Genomic DNA, 25,099 nt, shown 5'->3' on the forward strand with positions numbered 1-25,099 from the left:
CTTTCTGTTTCTGCTTTCAGAGCATTTCTTACCTTCTTGGTTACCTGCTTCAGCCTTGTGGATCGATGTTCCTGTCATTCCCGCCTCAAATTCCGTTTGTTCATTATTAGCTGTTGGATTTCTGTCGACCATGTTTTCTTGAACCCCCACTACTGTTCAGCGGTGGAAAAGAGTGCTGCGACGATGCATTGATTGAATTGCTCGACAGCATTGTCGATGTCGTGGCAAGTTTCAGTGGAACCCTGACGTGGAGATAAGCGCTGATGTATTTATTGTACTTCAACCAGTTTGTCCTATTATCTGTTAGTTATTCGGGCCTGTTTAAATTTTTTTGCTTGGCTGGTGATATTGGTTATAACAAGGGAGTAATTCGAAGATAAGTCAAAGTCGGCTGTGGTGCAGATTCGGTCTCGACTAATTTTTTTGTAAGCCTAAAATTGATAACATCAGGAATTTTGCACAGGTCAGTGGGCCAATACGTGGGCTTTCCGGAAGAAACAATATCAAGCCCTGGATGTGCTTGGCATTCTAGTCCTCGGCCACTAAAAATTTCTTTTCAAGAATGCTAAAGAAATCAGCAAACTGTTGTGCCGGAAATTTAAACCTGGTAGGGCAATATACGGTTCGAGGTGCCGCAGCCGGGATTTGATTAGAATACCAGTTCCATCATGACCCTTGTCGTCTGGGGGCTTGGTGTCGTAGAATGTGTATCCGTGCATTTCAAAGTGATTCTTTTTTGTAAGATGCCTTTCGGAGATCAGCAAAGTTTCTATAGAATTGTCAAGCAGAAATCTATACAAATTCGTGTTGACTGATCCCATTCGTATTCCAATGACAGATTTTCAACTCGATCATTGCCTCTCGTCCTTCTTCAGCTTTTTCTAGTCTGGTTCCAGTTCGACACGGTTAGGGGTTGTGAAATTTTATCCCGGTTAATTATATTGTATACCAAATTTACCTTGAACCTTTTATCTTCTTCTTCTACCATAGTTATTGCCTTTATAGATTTTCCGGGCTTCCATACTGATTACGTGACCCTCACACCGCAACTTGTTGAGCCCGTTTTTTCTCCAAAACCTGACGTACATGGTATCGCTCATAGATTTCGTCGTTATGTAGGCTACGGAATCGTCCATCTTCATGTAGGGGGCCAAACATTCTTCAGAGGATTCCTCTCTCGAACGCGGCTAAGAGTTCGAAATTTGCTAAGAACCCAGGACTCCGAGGAATACATAAGGACTGGCAAGATCTTAGTCTCGTACAGTAAGAGCTTTGACCTCCTGGTAAGACGTCTCGACCGAAATAGTTTTTGGAAGCGGAAAAGCAAACCATACCAAAATTAATTGCCTCTGCTAGAGACGTCCATTTGTTCAATTTATCGCCCTTGCAATTGTAATTAGTCGTTGATTTAATTTTTGGTCGATAATGTCATTATTCTATTTTTCGACCCGGACAGCAGATCTAGACAGTCCCGAAACACCCCGGGCCCAGTGCCGTGGCGTCTCGACTAATTACGAACCGCTATCGCTGGGTTCGGGACGGCGACTGACTTCTGGTTGAGGCCAAGGTCGATGGAATGGCTTTATCTGGGTTCGGTGTTTAGGGATAAAGCTTTTCAGTGACTACGCCAGCCCAGGCTGCGAAGAAAGCAATCGTAACATTGCGTCGGAACCAGTAGTGTTATCAGTGGACGGGGTACGAGTTCTCGAAGTCTTACCGGCGAACGTTTATCAATCCATTACGCATGGAACATCGCTAAAGGACACTTTGGGAGGTGGTAGCACTACAGCTGACACTGTCGTAAAATCAGTTAAGCACCTGGTATTGACAGCCTACTGGGCTTCTATGCCCCGGAGGACACTTTCATTTCCGACCTGCAGAAAGAACGTCATTAGTTTCGCCATTTGGAACAGCGTTTAGACGACCGGGAGGTCTATCGCTGTGAAAGCAAAGCTTTTGGAGGAACCGTGGGAATCAGTTATCTACTGATCACCAGAAAGACCGAGGCTCTACCGAAATCCTAATCACTTACTGCCGAGCAGATGAAGCAGTTCATGTTGAAAACAGCAATGTAGAAGGTGCCAAGAATTGTGAGTTTTTCACCATGAAAAATCTGGAGAGGCAGCCCTCTCTTCAAAAAAATAAGAAGGCGCCAGGATCCGAGATTATCCCGGTAAAGTTGCAAAAGTTGGTGTTTCACCATCGGTGAGATTTACTCCTCGGCGCATTCAACGCTTACCTGGATGAGACAATTTTCCTTGTTGTCGTGAAGTGTCAAGGTTGACGCAGATCAGCTAAGGCAAACTAGACCCTGAGCTGCGTTCTACATACCGATCGTTTTGTATGTTTGATCCAGTCGGGAAGATACTCGAAAAGGTTGCTTCGGCTTTAGAACAGAGAGATCCACAATGGATGTTGTGAATATTATTTATCGAGCAAATGCGCAGAGTTGTTGGTGTTGACTCCTCGTAACGCTTGCGTCAGAAATGCCTTCAATTCCGTAACATTGTAGATAGGGTACGCACACTACAAAATCCATTAGACATGCTGGGATATTTTTGCGTATATTGAAGGGTTATCTGAGAGACTGCTTCTGCGCTATCAGACGCTGGAGGGTCTGAGGAGGATGAAAATCACATCTGAGATAGCACAGGAATCTATTCTAGCGCCGGACCTTTCGAACACTAAATCCGACCGGATCTCTCTTGGTGCCAAATCCCGCAAACTACCCGCCCACGAAAATATATACTGTCTTTGAACGAACAATTTGACATTGTCAGGATGAGTCCGAGTCAAACAAATTCGTATCTGTACACTAGCTATTGATGTCCTTTCTGGAAAAATAGAACAACTCGCAATAGCCTTTCTGAAGAAGCGCATCTATATTTATGCACTATAAACCTCTTTACTTTGGTAGCCAACGCACTCAATATGGTGTCGGCATTGCCATCTCTGAGAATTTCCACAAAGCCATTGAAGAAATCGGACAAGGATAATGAAACTGACTATTATTTCAGATTATCGCACGATTCTTTTTTATCGGCTACACGCCACAAACGGCTCGACACGATGTTAAGAAAGATGTCCTCTGACAACTTTTGAATACAAAGACCTGTAGCATGTCTGCTGAAGTCTGTATCATCATTGCGGGTGATTTTAATGGTCATGTTTACGAAAAAGCAGACTGCAACCGATGCCATAGGCAATTCTTCCAGCAAATTTTAACGGAAGAATTTGCTAATGAATCACCTCCACAAGCAGTATGGGGGTTTGAAGGAATTTCATCTGTCAGTGTCATAGGTACTCCGTGGTGGCGGTAAGGAAGACGGAGCAACAACCCTGTCGGGTAAACCAAAACGAAGTAGCCTTCATAGTGGTGGCGTCGGTAGATACATGATGCTGTTGACAAATGCTCCAAAGTCCTAATAAGGGTGGTCGGACTCGAATTTGCACGGGGACTCATCTGAAGTGGCAGTAGGTCACGAAACCTTACCAGGGGTATACTGGTACCATGGAAATCGGGATAGCCTCTGAATTCGGTAGGCTCTCTAGTGAGGGTTTCATGGGGGCTGTGGTTGTGCTCAAGCGAACAGAGACCTTGGGGCCTCAAACGTGGTGTTGCGTTTCAACATGGGTGCCGTTATCCATAGCTCGGTAGAGATTTAGGTAGGTCTTGCATCTACCAGTATGAATGCTGAGCCTTGTACTCAGTGGATGGTATTCTGAAAAAAACCAGACGCATCATTGCGTAAATTTATGGACTGGAATACCCAAGACATATATCCAGCTAGTTTTTCGCTTTTGTTTTATTCAAAATATTAAATTGAATGCATCCTCAACAACAAGAGCAATCCTGAACCACTCACCTCTCTATACTACTATTCAGGAAGCAGTATCAATGGTGATCTACATTTGCACCCAAAAGTCCAACGCCTTTATCAGCAATTGCCTGCAACAGTTGCACAATCTCCAATAAAGGGCTCAATCCTTGCCAGATATTCATTAAACTCAGTTTAGAAAGCATACAATATTATGCAAATGCGTGCAATAACCTAGGATAACCAGCAAGTAGGTTGCAGGAGAACTTTAAAATACGCATGCCGATATTTCGGGAACCAGTTGTTCCCTTCTTCAGTGCTATATGTCCAAATGCTAGTCAAGGTGATAATCGATATTTAATAGATTCGTAGGAGGACAGTAGGTAGAACACCACCGTTGGTGATTAATCGTGCCATGAGAGTATCTTTCTCTATTTAATCTTTCTTCGACTAGATTCGGCCTCTGTCAACACAAGTAAGGCCCCAGTTAAGCGGTTTAATTCGTTAAAATTCGTGACATACTGTTGAATAGGCAGAAAGCAGAGTTGGCATAGTAATGTGATGAGTAAGCGATGGCTCATGATTTCAACGATGGGATTGAAAAAACTGAACTAGTTATCAAGAGTTGTTAGTACTGATGAAGGGAACAAATGGTTCCCGGAATATCGGTATTTACCAGACCAATAAATAACACTAGCGAATAGAAAAAGCAAGTTTTAATTATTTCAGAAGGAACTTGGATTGACCTTCGACTTGAAGATGAGCTTCTGTGAGTATATCAAAGTCAAAGCTGGAGTTCCGGCCTTACATGGGCTGATGGCAAACACTGAGGGTCCTACCATCAGCATGAGATGGTTTGTCGTGAATGCAACGCAGTTTATCGCAATTGCATTGTACAAGTACACAAATGGGGAACTTTTAGGGGTGGTGTGTATCTATCACGCTGTCTCAGGTTCGCTAGTGATGGCGGTCGTGAAAGTGACTCGTGCTACACTCCTTGCCAGGGAATGTGAAATGATTTATAAGTGCAAAAGAAGAGGCTCAAAGGAAATTGTTGCTTGTGAAGAGCCACAGCATCCATTAAGGTGCCAGAGAGAGTGTGGGGCTTACCAGCAACTTAGGTTCGTAGTTGAACCGAAAGCATGATGAGATTGATTATTTTTTACCGAACTTCTAAGCAGGCATGGAGTTTTTCAGGGAAGCGACGAATTCCTGACTGTGTGTTTTGTAATGGGATGGTGGATGACGCCGATCACATATTTTTTTGTCGTGGAAGTTGGGATGGGATTCATTGCCAACTTTATTCAGAGACAGAGGAGCTCTTTATGTTCAGGGTCTTGTTGTGAAGACAATATAGCTCGACCGGTGGTGAACCGGATGGCAAGGGTTCTTTGGACTAACAATTCTCTTCCTCCCCTGTCGTGAATTCCCTGACTTGAGCCTGAAAGCTCCCTAAAGCAAGGCTAACCCCAAGTTGTTTGCAATAATTTCCGAGCCATTTTTGATTTTTTTCAAGTTCTAACTTTCGAGCGTCAAAAAAGGAAACATTTTGGTTATAAACAAACTCAAATAAGGTACGGTAAGAATTCATGCAATGCATCTTGATTTTCTGAGTACTTTGGAGCCAAAAGTGTCTTCTCTAGCACCATTCTCCCCTGGAATAATGCTGATTTTTTTATAAAAAGCTTTCTCTACTTTCGAGTCATTCGCTAGATGTAAGCGCTCACTGTGCCATTCTAAGTAGTTTCATCTTCACCATGTACTTATCTCGGTATAAAAAAATTTGCAAACCAAACTACCAGCGCACTTTCAACAGGAATTATTCATGAATTCCAAAAGGTCTTTATTCTAATTCAGATCCTCTGCGATTTTTCAGAATTCCTTGAAATTGAATCATTCAAATTGGACGTGTGAAGGGTTTTAATTTTTCATCTCCACGTCCCGACTATTCGAGCATTAAAACACATTTCAATCCATGCTCTCCACAAAGCTCCATTCATTTAAAATTTAGAGAATCTCCACATGCTCTTTATTTGTTACGCGATGGGGTATGAAAAATGTATGGAATCTCACAGGCTAGCGCTCATATGTGAGTATAGCACATGTGCTTCTAGCATTGCGCCTTGATAAAATCTAGTTCATTATCACATCATGCAACTTTCATGCTCACAGTTTGTATCAGTTGGCGCCTGTTTGCTTATTGTTCAAAAAGTCCTGATTGATTCTCCTAACACTCTGCCAGGGCTCCCTGAACATGACTATGACTTTACAGTGCTGGAGGTCCAAGTTCTCCACCATTTTATTGTTGTTCCACGCGATAATGTGTAAAGCAACACCAAATGGGAGAGCAGTATCTGATACGCACATATGACACTATAATCCCACCATGGGAATGTATATGAAAGTCATCGGAATATTGATGGCAGGAGGGTTGTCAAATTTGTGGGTTTTATATTCAGTGGTAGTATTTGGTCATGAAATCGGAGCACTATTATATATCTGAGTCTTATGTGCCACTTTTTAGGTCGAGATTTTGGCAAAAGAATTAGAGTATTTTTGTGGTGATTTGGAAAAACGTGGTCTCACCTATTTTCAGCGAATTGGTTGGGAAAAGCCACTGGAACGGATGCCGCTGTGGACTCTAAGAAAATCTAGGCTAATTTAGATACCTCTCTACCTCTTCCTTCTCAATTCCTCCATCCAAGAAAATTGGTAAAGACCATGGGAGTCCAGACTGAGATCTGCACTAGACAACTTGGGATGATTAACTGTGACTGGCTTCATGCAGCTATTGCCTACTATTAGTATCAGCGATAACTTTGCCTTCTAATTCATTGAACTTCGCTTAATGGTTGCTTGTTACGGTTGATATGTGTTAACTCTGAATTTTCACTTAATAACTACTGTAAGGAGGGGAACATCTATTTTTGTTAAGAATCATGGTTCCCTTTTTGAAAGTCCTATATAACGACCAAAGTTATGAGCGATACCACGACCGTCTGGTTGTTGATAAAACCTGTTTCAATAGGTAGTTGTGGCCGAGTCATTTACTCCTCATGGGTGAGGATGGTCGAACCCGGAAATCCTAAAAGGACGTCTGACAGCTTTTGAGGATATTGAATTGGTGGACTTCATCAGAAAACCTGGATGTTTGAAGTTCCTTACTAAGGCAGGCCTAGACCGGATACCGGTTGTTGCGCTGTTGATGTTGAAAAGAAAAACTTTCGTTACTTCTCAGATGCTTTGACTACTAAAAAATCAAATTATCACTTTGCTCTCAACGATGTTCGAAGTCACTAGCTTTACCAAAAGGAGCAACTCTTTCAATTATGGTAGAGTTGGCGAACAAAAGTCTCTGTTTGCCTGGTAACACTAATAACATATTACATTAAATGTAATTAGAGGCGACCGTCACAGTGAAGAGAATTGCTGACCAGATCAATGACTCAGAGGTAATGGGATAAAACTCATTAGCTATTTTGGTGCTGACGGACAGTAGAAATGGCGTAGAAAATCTATGAGGGTATGTAGTTTTCACTTAAAAGTGGTTTCGCTATTTTCAGAACAGTAATTCCTATATGAGAAAACAAGGAACCCGGGAAACATGCTTGAAATAATTATATCCAGCACTGCTGGACAAGGGACTTAACTCTGGACAGTTTAGCCTTTTACAGATTACACCAGGTACAGGTTCTGAATATCAGGGAAAATAGGAGCTCAACAACCAATTTTGGTAACTTCTGCTTGAATGACAAAAAGAAAAGGGTCATCGACCATACTAGACTGACTAAAAAGGAGAAAAGGATACATCCGATTACATAAGGCCAACGCGTCTTAAGCTAGGAACGTCAAATTGTATTTTTTTTTGGATTGTCAACTACTTATCTTTTTGTCGCTCAATTGTTTACTTTTCTTTGGTTCAATTTAATGAGCTGTTGCTATGTCTAGGCTCTAGTAACTTATAAAGGGTACGATAATAGTTTGTAAACCGTGGATTTCATTTCGTCTGCAAAACAAAGGTCTGGTGGTCATTCTATTGGGTCTAAAGCAATTAAGCATTTTTATTGTAGACACTACTGCAAACCAAAAAGTAGTCTATGTGTGAAATCAGCATCAGCGAGCGAGACCCGGTCTGGTAAAAACCCTTGCAGAGATTGATCACAGAAGAGACCTCAATCTCCATCTCCTTTAACAAACCTTTAATGATATGTAGTGGGTAATGAATCGACGTCTGTCATTTCTGGTGATCCAACATTGGCTGGCTGTTTGCTTTTGAGACGAGGTGCAGCAGGGTGGCCCATTGACTGGCCGATGGTGAAATGATGCCCTGCTCCTGTAAATCGAAATTTGTTTCTTCAAGGTTGAGTCCCTCAAGCCCGTGTGGGCGCTCAAAAGTCGGGGGCCCGTTATATGAATCTCGTGATTAATTGGAAAGTTCGGAAGCCTGATGGCTATACCCTGTGGGGAGTATATGTCCTTAAATACTTTTAGGAAAGTCGCGAGTTCTTTCGAAGGACGGAAGTACCTTTCACGTTATTTTACGAGGCAACCCCGGTTAATTCAGCTTGTAATATCTTACTTCGAATATCTATGAGGAAGTGTGTTGGGATAAGAAGTCGCGCCGATGATGGCTGATTGCTCATATGCGATGCTGAACTGTCGCAACTATGGATGTTGCAGGCCCAAATTCAGCTTCATCGCGTAGGTACTAAACGTGGCGATTGGCGACAGATTGATTGTGTGGAAAGTGAGAGACTGGTAATGGAGTTACTTTCCCGTGACAACAGTCTTAGGAAGCAGAGAGATGACTGAACCTGAGTCAATCGGGAACTGGATACGGGTGCTGCGGTCCACTGCATTCAGGTGGTTTTCTATGGGACAGTAGCAGCGACATGTACCGCCTGAGTCCGAGGCAGTTTTTGCTGGAGAAGCAAGGCGCCCTGCATTTCTGTGCCTGCAAGCCAACTATGTCCGTTCGATCTTGAACGTCATCAGTGATGGTGATCGATGGTGACGGCAGTGGTTTGGCTTTCGATCGACTGCCGAAGAGATTGAGTGATCCGAAGGGCTGCTAGTTCCCAGTGCCTCCTAGACGACCATGTGACGGAGTAAGCAACTTGAGTGTCGAACGCATGCAATTGCGGCCGAGTTGGCCATGACTTGTAATAAACATTTTCGACTACAATTGTTTTCCGAAGTCAAGAAAAAGTCAACCAGAGAGAAAGTACAGAGTCGAAGAAGTGAAGGCGGAGTCGGGGAAGTGCTCATTGTAATAAAAGTGTCCCCCCCGAATGGATGCGGTGAATGTTGAACGCTGCCCCCATCCTCAAGAACCAAAGCCATGTGTTCGTCCTCCAGAAGGGCAGACGATGACAGAACGATGCTTCTCTGTCTCATTTCCAGGAAGAACTGGTCGACTCGCCTGGCCGCTTTCGATGATTTGAGGCTTTTGTGCGCTCACTTTGATACTATGTGTATTACTGGCGACGCTCATTGGTTTTCTTCGACATTGGAACCACTGACTTCAAACGAGAGACCACTTAATCACCTCTTAACCACTGTAAGAGGGGAGTTCGCTATAAAAGTGCGCTGCCGACGCAAAGATCTCGGTTCGAGTCTTTGCTTCCGGAGTAAAACGGCAACCGACGTTGGAGGCGACACATAACTAGTCCCAAAATATTTTCCAAAAGGATATGAAACAAGCGGGGTTAGGTCGGTTACAAACTGTAGCTCGTATTCGTACTTATTATCTTCTTCCGAAATTCCTTTTTCGTTTTAAAGATTGAATCTAAACAAAACTGAATTTTTGACGACCGATCCCAATCCGGTAACGGAGACGAAGATAGTACGTTGGACTAGTGGCGTGACACGTTTTGCTCACATCGCAAATGAGGATATCGACGATCGTTATGGGGTTGCACCGATCGTGGAAAAATTGCGAGAGAGACGTCTTCGATGGTATGGTCACGCAATTCGTGCTAACAAGAATTCACTTGCTAAAATTGGTCTGAACATTGAAATCGATGGTAAACGACCAAAAGGCAGGCCGACACAACGGTGGCTTGATACGCTGGATGTGGATTTAAAAGCCTCAAGATTGCACCCAGATCAGACATTCGATAAAGCCAAATTGCGAAACCGATCACGACGAGCCGACCCCGCTTGTAAACGGGAAAAAGGCTGAAGAAAAAGAAGATTGCGTACGTTGTTTCATAGAGGCGTTCACCCTCGTTTGCCAAGAAACACGCCTGCTATCACGCATGTTGTACTGTAGGCGTCCGATGTTCGCATCGGTATGGGCGTACAATTTTTACTTCCGTCGTGTTCCAATGCTGAGGCCCAGACACGAGTTGCATGAAGCAAAATTAAGCCAACAACTATGGAGATGATGAGCCGATGGCTTTGCTGTGGGCTACCTATATTCATTCATTCATTTTGGCCAATAACGTTGTAACTCTGCTAAACTTATGGCTTCAAGTTAGTTTTTGGAGTATTATGGCCCAGCCATTTCAGAGCTGCTTGTGAGTATATGGTTTGTGCCCCAATCCTAATCTTTATCGACGTTTGCTTCCTTTGTTTGGTGATTAAAGCTATCTCCGTTTTATGCTCGGCGAGCGTACGATCAGCGCCTTTTAGCCAGGATCTAATTTCTCAAATTGCCTTGTTTGTCAAAATCTCGAACTCCTTGATGTCTTGTGCCCCGATAGTCACTCCGATATCATCTGCAAAACCGATAACGGTCACACCTTTGAGGAGCTTTAATCTCAAAATTCCATCGTACATTATTATCCACAGAAGAGGAGCGGGGACCGATCCTTGTGGAACCCCACAGGCTGCCCGATGTGCCTTAGGTCCATGGGCTGAATAGTAACATAACAGCCTCTTGCGGAGGAACTTAATGGCGATGCATACTAAGTATTTGACAGTGCCTAATTTGACTAAAGCTTCAATTATTTTACACCAGTTTGCACAATTCAAAGCATTTTTCATATCGAGAGGAAATACTACACAGAATTTATTGGTTTATTCTTGCTTCCGCAATTTTCGTCACTGTGCTGATCCTATTGACAGTTGATCTCACCTTTCCAGATCCGAACTGCATGTCCGAGAGGCCACCTTACTTTTCTGTGATCGATACAAGCCTGTTGTAGATAACCAGTTCGAAAACTTTGCCGATGTCATTTAATAGGCATAAAGGCCTATAAGACAAAGGCTCATTTGGCTTCTCTTCTTTAAAGCACGCCGTGAATATTTGGGCGAGAGAATTTGGAACTATCTTGACTGTTATTAGCAGCGCTTTATTCGGGATGCTGTCTAGGCCTGAAGTTTTGTTTTAGGCAATTTTCTTCGTGCCATCAAGGACCTCTTCTGTAGTTAGTAGTTAGTTCGATTGACTTAGGAAAAAGAGCAGTAACAATATCCCGGAGCAAATTAGGTTTCTGACAGGCGGTGAGTGTTTATCCATGGTTGCCTTGTACGCACCTCCATATCGGTCGGAGTCCGCTTCCTTGCATAACCTCTGGAAGTGTTCGGTTTCACTTCTAGAAATGGCTGCCTTCGCCTTTGTATATCGGTTGTCTGTCTGTCTGTCTCTGACTTTCATTTCCGCAGATACGAAATTTGGTGGGAAGGGAAGCCTGCAGCGAGTAAAATCCTCCGACGTTAAGTTTAAGAGGGGTGGGCGGGGGGGGGGGTGTACTCATTCATGGAAAAGCGGGGAGCAAAATGAATATCATCTTGTGGGGTATCAAATGAAAGGCCTCGATTAGTACTTTTCGAATCAAATATTTGTTTTGGCATTGGTTGCAAAGGAGATTAGTGCGGTACTGCAAAGGAGTCAATTATTTCAAGGACCTGTTTTCAGAAACTGAAAAAATCATAGTGGTTCGTACACATGGCATTTAGATCTCAAAATACTCTGCGTTAAGATATTTGTTCAACTGAAGTTAAAGGGGTCATCCCGTGTGTCGGATCCGCCGAATCGATTTTTTTTTGGGCATCAATTGTATCCAGATATAGTGTAGAATATATGGGCAAAGGGATTTTTTGATATTATTCGGCGTCGTTCGGAAATTATAGTGTTAAACACGTGACAAGTCACATGCCAGATTTATGTCGATCGCCATAATAAAGCTCGAATTTATCGGTCCGAATGACATTCGAATGACTTCGCTAAAAGGACAAGAATTGAAGCTAAGGTTGTACATGGGTTTCTGTGAGAAATCTAAGGTTTATGGACTAGGTATAGCAGATTAATGACCAGTTCAGGTTATATGGCTAAAAATCGCATTCCACTTTTTAAATGCGCTTTTCTCGAAACCGCATGTTGAAAATCGGCTGCCACCATAGCTCAAAATCTATCCAACGAAATTCTTGGAAATTTTCACGACTTATTCAGAACATATTTCTACGGTCCGCAAACTAGGATAACTGCGATTTATTCAGTAGTTTTTTTTATTCAGTGAAGAAGCCGTAAAAAAACAACAAAATTAAGAAAAAAAAGTTTAACACGGCACCAAAAATTTAGTTTTTAATATTTTTTAATAATCCTAGTTTGCGGACTGTAGTCAAGTCTGTACGTTAAAATTCGGTTTAGATTTTTTTCTTTAAAATGATCGCAGTGCTCTCTAGCGTGGCAGGAGGAAAAAACACCTTTTTTGAAGATGGGTGTATAAATTGCTCTGTATTTCAATAACGAACTACGCGATCGGGCTGGAAAAATTACTATGCACGCTCAAGATATTAATAAATCTATGGTGAAAAATTTGTATCTGTATCTTTATGCAGTTCTTCACAAAAAAAATCTAAAAAAAGTCGAAAAAAACGGCCTTCACAAGGGATGACCCCCTTAAGAATAGTATATTATTATATTTTGAAAATTTAGTACGAGCCCCCTCCCCTCCCCTTAAGTTGATTTTAGATCCAAGAAACACGTTGGAATAGACTTTAATAGGAAGCATCATACTGGAAAGTTTGGTGGAAATCCTGCTATTATTAACAAATTTGTTGTAGATCACAATTGCTCCTTCCACGTCAAATTACTAGTGCTGAGATAAAATGTCAGTACCAGATCGAATTGCAGGACCATCGTGTAGCCAAATATTCTTAAATAAAAAATCAAGAAAACTTTTCATATCTGAAGCGCCGAATTTCCGCTTTTCGACTTGCTTGGTAAAGTAGGCATGTGTTTGATTTTTCATTGTGTGGTCTGTATGTCTCTGGACCTAAATTTGATAAATATTCTGCTACTGGATCATACCTTTCGTTTCCAATGCTCTGATCTTCGAACTGTTTGGCGTGACCACAGTGGGATTTGAACCCCAGGCTCGGGGCTAATGAGGGGTCACTAAACTAATTCGACTATCTCACCATCAGTATTTACTATAATTATAAGAATTCGTTAAAATCATCAAATGTTCATGGATTTTCCTCGATTGGTAAGACCGACATCATCATCCCACGAGTACGAGTATTGTGCTGTTATCATAAACTTAAGCTCTTGCCTGGAAAAAACGTGTTTTTGCCTCCTCTTGGAGCCCCAAGAAAAAAGCCAACGCTCTTCGTGAGCTTAGTACGCTACGATCTCCAATAATGTATGTTACCTGAAAGTGAGTGTGTATCTCGGAAATGTTTTTACTTTTCTTTGACATAAACGGCCACGAAACTAATAAAGCCGAGAAACCCTAAATGTGTAAAAAGTTAGTGAAATTTATCTAAAGTACTTTTTTTCTTAATTTCTTTCATTTAAGCGCAAACGTAAGGCCAATCACTCCCGTTCGAAGAAGGTAAGATCCCCGGTGTATCTATTGTGGGGATTTAAGTGCGTACTGATGTTATGTGTCGATGCTGATTGATCGCGATCGCGATCGTGGACAAACAATAGATAATAGGCCAGTCTAGATACAAGATACTTTCTTGTCTGCGTCACAAGTCGTCATAGTACACTTGACAAAAGATTACGTGGATTTCCGCAAAGCGGATTAGTTTGTTTTGCAACGAAAGTCGTCAGTAGTTTTAAGTTAACCTTATTCCGCCGATTTCGCTTCTGCCCACTGCACTTGTGCTCGAAGCTATGGAGCTATGGCTGGAGTCTGCTGAGAAAGTTTAGGCTTAATCTAACAGTTCGATTTAGTGTGTGCTTCTCGCTAATCAATTTGGCCTGATTGTGTTCCGCGTCCGCTAGTCATACTTGTCGATTCAGTAAAATCAATAGAACGTCCGTACTATGTGGCAATGTAATTCTATAAATGGGTTCTGGTAATTAATAACGTTCAAGCACTTCTGGTGGGATTCGCAAAACGGTCGAGTGAGCACTTTTCATTCACGTCTTCGTAGAGCTGCTAATTGAAGAAATTCCATTGTATCTGATCCATCTGATCCGTGAACGAAACAAAATTCCAATTTGTTTACTTCTCGATGATAGCCAATGTGTGCTGGTTGGGAGTCACGAAAGTTGCAGCATCACTCGAGTATCCATTCGCCTGTGACTATTTCGGGAGGGAGATATCCCGAGGTACTGAATCAGCAAAGTTTCAAGTTCGTGATGGACAATATTGATAGCGATAATTCAAACACTTAATTCCGAATTGCTGCAGTGTTAGATAGATAATGAATTAGTGTCGTGGAAGGCTTACTTGTGGACCTTATCGACTAGATTGCCGCAATAGCACGGAGTCAGAACAAACAGAAACACACCAGATAGCGCGAAACGTTAATTGTGTTGTTCTTCCACGAAAACAGTGGTCATGCGTAAGTGTGCTGACTTGGCTCGATCTGGAAACCGAATGGATTTGGGACATTTTTCGTTATCATCTTTTTGGCGCTCACGTTCTTTAGCCTTCTATGATTTATGATGCAAATGGATTAATCATGATGAATTGCTTATCATTGGGGCAAAAGCGCTCTGACATAAACGGAATTCCCTAGCAAGCCTCACTGGTGATTCAGCCCAGCTTCGTACCTAATCATTTCCAACTTTTACTTTCTACATTAACTATTCAACGTTTCTGCCAAATTTTTGCATCTCAAACCGGTTTAAGATTCAGAATCTCCCAATTAATTCAATCTTTCGTCGGAATGGCCGATTTTTAGTTGTAATATTTGCTGGCTGGTTTTGAAAACGTTCCCATGCTTCCTTTGATGTGATGCTTCATGTTATTCTGTGCAATCAACGTTCCAGCATGGAACTAGTGGCTGTTCTTGCTTATTTTTAAAAAAATCCTCAATTTGCTGCTCCTAAAAAGCATCGCCTTAAGATAACACTTAAACATGCTCATAAGAAAATGTTGCTCCTTGAAATAGTTTTGAACCTAAAACACTACCACACTTGACAAAACTTTTGTTTTCATCTACTAATTTGCCAAAAGATACAAAATCAAGCTTAACCACTTTCTTCTTTCTCATTGTAGAGCGGTGGTAATTTCACATCCGACATGCTTCTAACAACTGCCGAATCATCATGCTACAGTGCACAGGACATCGCGGGCAGACTACAAGTTGACATACGAACCGGCCTCCGTTGGTGTGAGGCCAAGTATCGATCAAAAATCGTTGGATACAATGAGCTCAACGTCATCGAGGACGATCCAACCTGGAAGAAGTACATTGAACAATTCAAAAATCCTCTCATCCTACTACTTTTAGGATCGGCACTTGTCTCAGTGTTTATGAAACAATTCGATGATGCCGTTAGCATTACAATAGCAATATTAATCGTAGTAACAGTAGCATTTATTCAAGAGTATCGTTCAGAGAAAAGTTTGGAAGAGCTGAAGAAATTAGTACCACCAGAATGTCATTGTTTGCGCGAAGGACGAATGGAGACGTTTCTGGCGAGAGAATTGGTACCAGGGGATATCGTTTATTTGAATGTTGGAGATCGGGTACCAGCTGATATTAGACTGTTCGAAGCAATTGACTTGTCAATCGATGAATCAAGTTTTACTGGAGAGACTGAACCCTCGCGTAAGAGTACGGAGGTGCTCTTCAATCATACAAACAGTAAGGATCATACGACAATGAAGAATATTGCTTTCATGGGTACTCTAGTGCGGTGTGGAAATGGAAAGGTGGGTATTTTTTGATATCTATGTATAACTAGCCAAATATTACTCCATTATATTGTATGAAGACCGGACTCTTGGTCAACTGGGCCAAGGTATTCAACTTGGATCTGACAGAGCAAGCTTTCCTAATAGTATACACCAAAGTTTCCAATAAATCCGTCAGACCCTGGTGGAAGTACCAATTAAGTTTCCTTTTGTGCCACTCAACAGTATATATACCTTTTATACAGGCTGAGGAACCTCGTAGGTCCGGATTAAAGGTGCCCCTCTCCCCTCTATCAAAACAGCTTTGTCTCCAGGCTACCATTCGCTACTTCTACGCGCGAGATATAGGAGTACTATTTGAAATAATTAAAACTTGCTATTTATATTCGCTAGTGTTATTTATTGGTCTTACAAAAACCGATATTTCGGGTACCACTTCTTCCCTTCATCACTGCTAACAAGTCCGAGACCAGAGACTTGTCTCTGGCAGAGACCAGAGACTTCTAACTGTCAAAGACTTGTCTCTGACTTGTTAGCACTGATGAAGGGAACAAGTGGTTCCCGAAATATCGGTATTTGCAAGACTAATAAGTAGCACTAGCGAATAGAAAAAGCAAGTTTTACTTATTTCAAATAATTTAATTGCTTGAAATACCGCGTAATTACACTCAGATATTGGAGTACATTAAGACCAAAGTTGATTCACTATCATGACTGTCTTGCGTTATACTTATAAACCCCCCCCCCCCCCCCTAAATTTGAATTAATCGTCAATCCTCATTATGTCTGCAAGGTGTGTTCATCAAGAAATACAAGGGCACCAATTTAAATTTCAAGTTCAAGCCTCGCCGATCAATGTAACTGATTCCGTATTCATTGTGCGCTTATTTTAGGGTTTTAAGAACACGGATGGGAGCCTTCAATTTATCCGCTGGCTCAACAACATCATAACATATGTATTTCGAGAACCTGGCTTGATGATAAACCGACAACCCATTCTACTCCTTCCTTCTCTTTTATTAATACTTCTTTGCCCTAAAATTCAACACCACCAAAAATTCCTTGGATCACACTCTCGATCTCTTCCTTTTGGAGCTGCCTCAGCGCTACCTCCCCATATTTCCTTGCATGTCCGCAAATGTCAAAATGGATATTCATCATCCCGCACTTGAATTTGAAGCGGGGGCTCTATCGGTCGAACTCCAAACCGCTGCGTAAATTATATGGTTGCCATTTACCCCTTGATGGAGCATTGCGCGTCAACCACGTTTCCAACCTCCCCCCTCCTCCATGATTTTCTGAGATCCCTGCACTCCTTCTCTACTGTTCTGCGTCAAGTGCCCTTTGGGCGACTCATTCGTCTGCCATCTTCCATTGCATGCCGTAGCAGACTGCTTACGAGAACCAGCGCCGTGCGCCGATCAATTTGTTCGTTTGTAATAGTATCAGGCCGGCGTAGTCCGATAATCCGACATAGATGGGTGTTGCCAAAGGCTTTGAACTTTTGAGTAACATTGGAGTTCACTTTCTATGTGCTACTCCCACATAGCAACACAGAAAGGACACTAACACCGAACAGTTTCAATTTGATTTTGGTGTTTAGATAATTGCATTTCCAGATTTTAGACAAGGCAACGAAAACCGATCTACCGCTGTTAATGCGTCGACTAGCATTCAGTTCGGCGCTACCGTCGGTAAAAAGAACGTTTCCTGATATACAAATCGATTGATTCTTTCGATGCACTGACCATTAATGCAAATCGGAAGTGTGCGATGGCCCATCAGATTTAGAACCTAGGTTTTGTTAGTGTTTGTCTTCAATCCAATTTTCCAAATTCATTCGATTTGGCCAAGGCCCATGACCCGGTGACAGAGCAAGCAGATGTCATCAGCGTAATCGAGGTTTTTGGAATCCCTCCACGCTGTTGAGGATACAGGGAGTTCTCCGTCCGCATCCACTTGATGGCGGAGCGGACCACTTGGGAAGCAACTTACTTCCTGTCCTGTGGCTCACGGACCCCTCTTTTTTAGGCTAGACACCTCGTTTTTGTTAAATGTTAACTGATGGTTTCATTCCGTCGCCGCTTTCTATCACGCTGCTCCCAGGACAGAGGTGAGGCCGCGTCTGATGAGTTGCCTCTGCCCGGGATGAAACCGTCAGTCATTTTTTTTCAATTTAAAGGACATCACCGATAACAAGCAAAAATAATATCGGGGACAGGATACAACCCTGGCAGACTCAGCTCTGGACCTTAAAATCCTATGAGATTTTACGTCGGTGCAGCACGCGACATTTTGCGGCATCATATGTTGCACTGATAGTACCTATCAGTTTTTCTGGATTGATCATTCTGCCTAGAATACTCCAGATACATACCCTGTACACGCTCTCGAAAGCTTCAATGAACAGGAGGTGCAGCGAAGATCTAAACTAAATTGATCCGCAGTATTTTGATGTGGTCAATGCAGGAGGATCCGGAGCGGAAACTAACCTGCTCTTTGTCTAACAAGCTTTCGAGAAGTTCTTTAATGCATTCCAAGATTATTTTAGCTATCATCTTTGCAATGGCAAAAGCGCGGAGACACCCCTCCAATTGTCACACTCAAAACGTGTACCTTTTTTGGAATTTTAACGATCATTCCCTTCTTCTATTTTCTGGGAAAGGTCGCGAATTCCCAAGATTTCCGTACGAATGGAAGTAGCAGATCTGCAGTAACTGCATGTGCATCAATAAACAACTCTGCGGGGAGACCATCGAGACCAGCGGCGTTACACCGTATGAATGCATTGATGGGCGAAATGATTTCGCGTGTGCTAGGAGGAACAGTACGTAGAGAACGAACCTCACCGAATGTGATACGGTTAAAAACCATGCTAAAGTGTATTTTCCACCTCTGCAGTTGTGTATGATCGTCGATGTGAAGTTGACCGTTGACGTCCTTCACAGGACTATCGAAAGATTTGCGACACATGTAAGCTCTTTCGTGATGTGTTCATTGAGTTTTGCGGGATCTTGCGCTTCCCTCATCAGCGCAATAGCAAATTCTCGCTTGTCACTGCGTATACTACGTTGAACTTCTTGGGATTTCGTTTGGTATAAAAGCCTCATGCTCGCCATTACTCGCAACGGTCAATAGAACCTTGAACCCCTTCCGTTAATCGATCCGCTTCCACTATTCAAGCCTGATTTTATGATGTCCCTTCAGGACGTGGCCTATGTAGCGCCCAATTAAAGAGCATTTTTAATGGCAGCAAAATGCTCATCGATATTCTCAGTCTGGCTGAGTGAGGGGTGTGTCTACCGTACGATCAGCAGGATAGTTTTCCCACTGTCGAGCGACAGCTGGATCATACAAGCGATCGATATTGAACTTGGGGGTCGCAGTTTGCCAGGCCTGCAAGAGGTAGCGGACGCAGCTCGCAAGCAACCATCAGGTGCTCACCCTTTTCGAGGCGGATGTCAACGGTTCTCTTATTAAGCACAACCAGATGACAACTCCTAAATCTACTGCTTACTTTGTGAAGTGGTTGATCCAATTGCTCGTACGGTGTCGGTCAGCAGGCTCTGTGCTTGAACAATGTACCACAAATGTCGAGGTGTTGGAAGTGAGAGGAAGAATTCACGAAACTCCCATCATTATCGTTATCGTCGTCAAGATTAGGTTTTCCAATTACATGTCCGAGCGAGGTGTTATCAGAGCACACCCTGGCATTCAGATCACCCATTACGATCTCAATGTGCTCTTTACGAATCCTCCCCTGAATTGCGTATAATTGCTCGTAGGAAGCATCTTTCTCCACTATATCACACTGTACAATTATGATGCTCCTTAACCTGGATGGGATCTTGCAGTCAGAAGTCTGTCAGAAACCGGCTACCAGGTGAAGAGAGCGCCGTCTTGCGGTACCCGTCAGAAACAACTCGACATCAGATTCGCGTCTGCTACCAGTTGGCTGTCCAGGGGATTATTCTGCAGAGTTCGATCATTTTAGGGTCGCTTCGGCCCACAATGTCCTGCTCGAGTTGGAGAAAGCGAGCATTCTGAGGAATCTCACTACCGTTTTCTAAGAGAGTGTGAACATTCCAGAAACCAACTATAGTCATTAGTCTCTATCCCAGGCGTTCTTGACGCTAATCCAAAATTTTGTTTTCCTTTTAGTCGCCTCTTATAACAAGCAGGGAACTGGGATTGTGTACCGGAAGCGCACCGAAGATGTTGCAATTTGATCGATATTGTGTGAGTTGAAGACCGTCATTGTTCTTCGCTCTCAAAATGTAGATGATGCTCTACAGTTTGCTGATATGATTGAATTTCAATCTATCTAGGAAAAAGTGGAGCACCATATGGTGACTTCCCCTGAACACATTCAAACTCTTTTGGTCCAGTTCGAATACCAAACTGAAACCCTCTACGTTTGTAGATTTGCCCTTCCTGGCATTCATGAACTTTACCCTCCAGTGTCTGAAGTGCATAGCCGGGTGTCAAGAAGTGCATAGTCCCTTGCAGAGCAAGGGACGCGGTGATGTAGGACCTGGTGCAGAGCAGTTGGTCATATGCTTGGTGTAGGCATTACAAAAGAGTCGCTTCTTTGCGTTCGATTTCTCTGGACATTACCGCACCTAGTGGTACAACCATGTCCATGTCCTCATTCGCAAGGTGCTTCATCTACCTTCGCAGTGCCTTCTTCTACCGCCGATTTAGGGCCTTTCCAGGTTGACGATGTCTGGGCTGCTTGGGTCTATTTCCACATACCGGCGTTGAATCGGTAGCATCCACGTCAACAGCTTCCATTTCTTCCGCTCCTCCCGATAAGGGTAAAGGAGAAGGTTCTGACAGGCAGGATTCAGCCTGTAGTCCTCTCTCCTTAGTGCCCTTCCGCCGAGCCTTCTTGTTGTTAACACTTACAATTTTATTTAAATTATATGAATGAGGTATCACGTAAGCACTGTGAGCAGGACATTTTGCGTGACCTTCGGACCAGGTCATCTTGGTCTGAATAAGAGGAGGTTGCGAAATTCTCCTTACCTTATTCTACCTAATATCAATTCACAAAACCAATTTTTACGTTGTAACTATTAGTGCTTTCCGTTCCGGTAGATCTAATCTTCCTTTTGTAACTTTGTCCTTTCCTTGATGCTTATACCATTCCCTTAGCAAGCAAACAAAATAAATACAACGAGGTCGCTAATGGAGTAAACATTGCACGTCCTTTAAAGTATTCAGTTATTAAATTTATCTTCTCTTTATTACAGGGCATTGTAGTAAGCACCGGAGAACGTAGTGAATTTGGTGAAGTGTTCAAAATGATGCAAGCGGAGGAAGCACCGAAAACACCCCTACAAAAATCCATGGATATATTGGGCGCCCAACTGAGTTTCTACTCGTTCATCATTATTGGCGTCATTATGCTACTCGGCTGGCTACAAGGCAAAGCTCTCAATGATATGTTCAACATTAGCGTAAGTTTGGCGGTGGCCGCCATCCCAGAAGGACTACCAATCGTAGTGACGGTCACCCTGGCTCTTGGAGTGATGCGAATGGCTAAGAGGAATTGCATTGTGAAAAAACTTCCAACCGTGGAAACGTTGGGCTGTGTGAACGTAATCTGTTCCGACAAGACCGGGACGATAACGAAAAACGAAATGACGGTTACGGTAATTATCACGTCCGATGGGTATATGGCCGATGTAACAGGTGCAGGATATAATGATAATGGGGAGATTCATATCCGTAAGTGTAATAGTGTGGACATGGCGAAACAGAATATTAGCAACCTTTTGGAAGCCGGTTCCGTGTGTAATAACGCCATTATCCAAAATGAAACGTTGCTAGGTCAACCGACTGAAGGAGCGCTTCTTGCTGTCGCGATGAAAAATGGCATGTACTCGGCTGCCGATAATTATATTCGTATTCAAGAGTATCCCTTCACTTCGGAACAGAAAATGATGGCTGTGAAATGCGTACATAAATACAATAATAATAAGGAAGAAATCTTCTTCGTGAAGGGTGCTATGGAAATCCTTTTGCCACAATGTACTAAATATATTTATGGATCACAAGTTGTTCCGTTGACAAAGAAAAACGAGGCAGAGTTCATGGCCGAGGCATATGAAATAGGACGTAAAGGATTGAGAGTATTGGCAATTGCCAAAGGAAAATCACTACAGGATTTGATCTATTTAGGACTTGTCGGAATTACGGATCCACCACGACCGCTGGTACGGGAATCAATTGAAATTCTGATGCAAAGTGGTGTCCGAGTCAAAATGGTTACTGGAGATTCACAAGAGACCGCTATTGCTGTTGGTAAGTTACTTAGTTAGTTCTGTTTCATTAAATCTCTGCTCTTTCACAGGCACTTTCTAGTTCTAAAAGGTCCTCTCCTTTGAGCCTGAATACCCTTTTGCTGTCATTTTAAGGCTTATGAGGATTGTGGAAAGTTTGTCTTTGTTTATTGTGTAGTCATCCCTTATGTAATAATCCCCTAATTTTGAAGCATATTCTTTGTCCAATTATGACATCGGTTCGTTTCCATTTCCCAAGACGCCCACTTGATAAAGTTCTTATGCAAATTTATTCCATTTTAATTGGGAATTGAAATTGATTCAAATCAAATGGAAATATAAGTGGATTTGGCCAGAGAATGGTATTCAAATTGTTTGAAACTCAGATTGATAATGAGATTATTTTAAATCCATTATTTGAAAGAGTAGGTCCTGTTGAGTGTATTTATTTTTTGTAGTGGGAGTGGAAAATGGTATATGCATATATAATGATTATCGATTGACTACGTGTCCTTTTTGGTGATTGTTGCATGCCTGGGTGGGGAAAAGTTAGTGAAGTCGATAATTGTTCGTCCTGGATTGGACATTTATTATTCAATAAGAGCTGAAAGCTTCCTAATTTGGACTTTTTGTTCACATATCGTGTTTGCTGTACTTGAATTAGGTCAGAATACAAAATCGATATTTTGTCACCTGATTGGATATAAAGGACTGCATTGAACCCACCACCATTTAGAAAAAGCTTTTTCGGGAATATTCTTTTTTATTTAGAGGCTAGGTTATTGCATAATGATAATGAGGAATCTGCGAAGCATGTGTGGAATTAAAAAGTTTTTGATTCGAGAAATTTCCTTGCTATGAGCCGAAAAATACCAATAACAAGATGTGTCCTTATGGTTAACTAAACAATTGAATTTGACAAAACTTTGAACCTCACGTGGATTGTCCCTCTGTTCCCCGAGACTACAGACCCGGGGACAACAGGCTTTAGCCTGGACACGGAGACGTTATTGGGCTTGCCCCTTGGTGGAAAGGGCTGACCTAGTATCGAGCACAGGATCGCTAGGGAGTCTCAAGTTCTCCCCGTATATAAGCTCGGCGGAGCTAGCGGCAAACTCTTCACAAAACGAACGGAAGGTAGGTACGATCACGAAGAGTCATCATCAAGTGGCCTTCAGCGTCCTACATCAGGTTCCCATTGGATTGCGGGTGATACGCAGTCGTTCGATGGCAGGGTAGACAGGGTAGACTTGAACTGCATTCCCTGATCAGTAATGACTTCGGCTGGAACTCCAAAGTGTGGGGTCCATTCCCTACAAAGGGCCTCAACGCACGCGAAAATCTCGACCAGAGGTATTGCTTCAGGCCACCGCGTGAACCTATCGATGATTGTAAGGCAAACTTGAAGCCATACGAATCTCGTAAGGGGCCAATGATGTCGACGTGGATCGTGTGAAAGCGCTTCGTGGACCAAGGGAATGAGCCTATTTCTTTCTGCACGTGCTTTGTGACTTTATACTTCTGGCACGCGATGCACTGTCTGGCCCAAGAATTAACATCTTTACTCATTGAAGGTCAGAAATATTTGCTAGTGGCCAGCCGATTCGTTATCTGAATGCTTGGGTGCTTTGGATCGTGTACTGCATGGAATACTTTCTTGCGAGAAGTGGCCGGAATATATGCTCTAGGTCCCTTTCCAGAGCACAGATTATTTCAAAGGTTGAGTTGAAAATGGGAAACTCCCGAAATTTGTACTGGGAGTTGTCCCTGAGGCTCTGAACCACTGCGTCATCCTTATGTGCGTCGGCAACTACATTGTCCTTGCCGGACACGTGCTGAATATCTGAAGTAAACTAGATTATGAAGTTCAGGTGTCGGAGTTGGCGAGGGAAGGCTTTGTCGGGCTTCTGCTTAAACGGGATATGGATATTTGTAGTATTTGATTGTCATGTACGTGGTAAACAGCTTAAGATCGTAGGTGCTGTAGTTCCGTTGAGCTGGATTCAATTCTTTGGAAAAGAAGCTCAACGTCTGCCAGATTTGGTTCACCTTTTGGTGAAGGGCAGCACTTACTGCGCTTGGCTAGCTCAAATGCCTGGATGGCGTCTGGTAGACCACGCAATCACATACGAGTCTTTAGTCTTAGGTCTAGACAAGTTGAGGATCGCTTGATGTTGTGCGGCTTTGGGCACGAAACGACGATAGAAGTTTAACATGCCCGAAAACCTTCGCAGATCCTTGACTGTTTTAGATTGTGGGAAGTCTGTGATGGATTGAACCTTGTCTGAATCCGTTTGGATTCCCTCAAGGGAAATTGTGTGGTATAAAAACTTTACCTGCTGTTGAAGGAATTTGCATTTTTCAACATTAAGTACAAAGCCGATCCCAATGAGACGTTGAAAAATGCATTGGAGATGTTCCAAATGTTTAGATTCAGAGGAAGAGGCGACCAAAATATCATCCAAGTACATGAAACAAAAGTTAGGGTTTCGCGGGACGAAGTAGATGAACCTCTGAAAAGTTTGCACCGCATTGCACAGATCAAAAGGCATCCGTGTAAACCCGAAGAGTCCGAAGGGTATGCATATTGCCGTTTTTGGAACGTATTCTGGAGATACAGGAATTTGATGGTACGCCTTGGCTAAGTCCAAGGTCGTGAAAACACGGCAGTTATCGAGGTAGTGCGTAAAGTCGTGAATGAGTGATATGGGGTAGCGGACTGGAATAGTCTGAGCATTCAGATGTCTGTAATCGCTACATGGTCTCCATTCGCCGTTGGGCTTTGGGACCATGTGCAGTGGACGAGATCAGCATACATTTCTTTGTTAGCAACAGCAGGCTTATGGGGTGGTAATGGACGCAACTTCGGGAAGATATGAGAGCTAGTAGTGCGGATGTGGTGCTGTATATCACGCTTAGCGAGAGACTACTTTCGGTAGTTATG

General features: G+C 42.8%; 1 protein-coding gene across 9 annotated transcripts in view; it reads left to right on the forward strand.

Annotated features, from left to right (window-relative positions):
• Positions 1–25,099, forward strand: part of LOC119648362 (calcium-transporting ATPase type 2C member 1) — a 220,643-nt gene that overhangs the window by 178,035 nt on the left and 17,509 nt on the right. For 5 of the 9 annotated variants that reach the window (XM_038050081.1, XM_038050079.1, XM_038050078.1 and 2 more), the window contains 3 exons: positions 13,568–13,603; positions 15,227–15,886; positions 21,124–22,177. In XM_038050081.1, the coding sequence (XP_037906009.1) occupies positions 13,568–13,603; positions 15,227–15,886; positions 21,124–22,177 (1,750 nt within the window). Of the gene's footprint in view, positions 1–13,343; positions 13,517–13,567; positions 13,604–15,226; positions 15,887–21,123; positions 22,178–25,099 lie in introns of those variants that run through there. The other 4 variants (XM_038050086.1, XM_038050085.1, XM_038050084.1 and 1 more) reach the window with 4 other exon arrangements.

The sequence above is a fragment of the Hermetia illucens genome, chromosome 2 (genome assembly GCF_905115235.1).
Source record: "Hermetia illucens chromosome 2, iHerIll2.2.curated.20191125, whole genome shotgun sequence".
Taxonomy (NCBI): domain Eukaryota; kingdom Metazoa; phylum Arthropoda; class Insecta; order Diptera; family Stratiomyidae; genus Hermetia; species Hermetia illucens.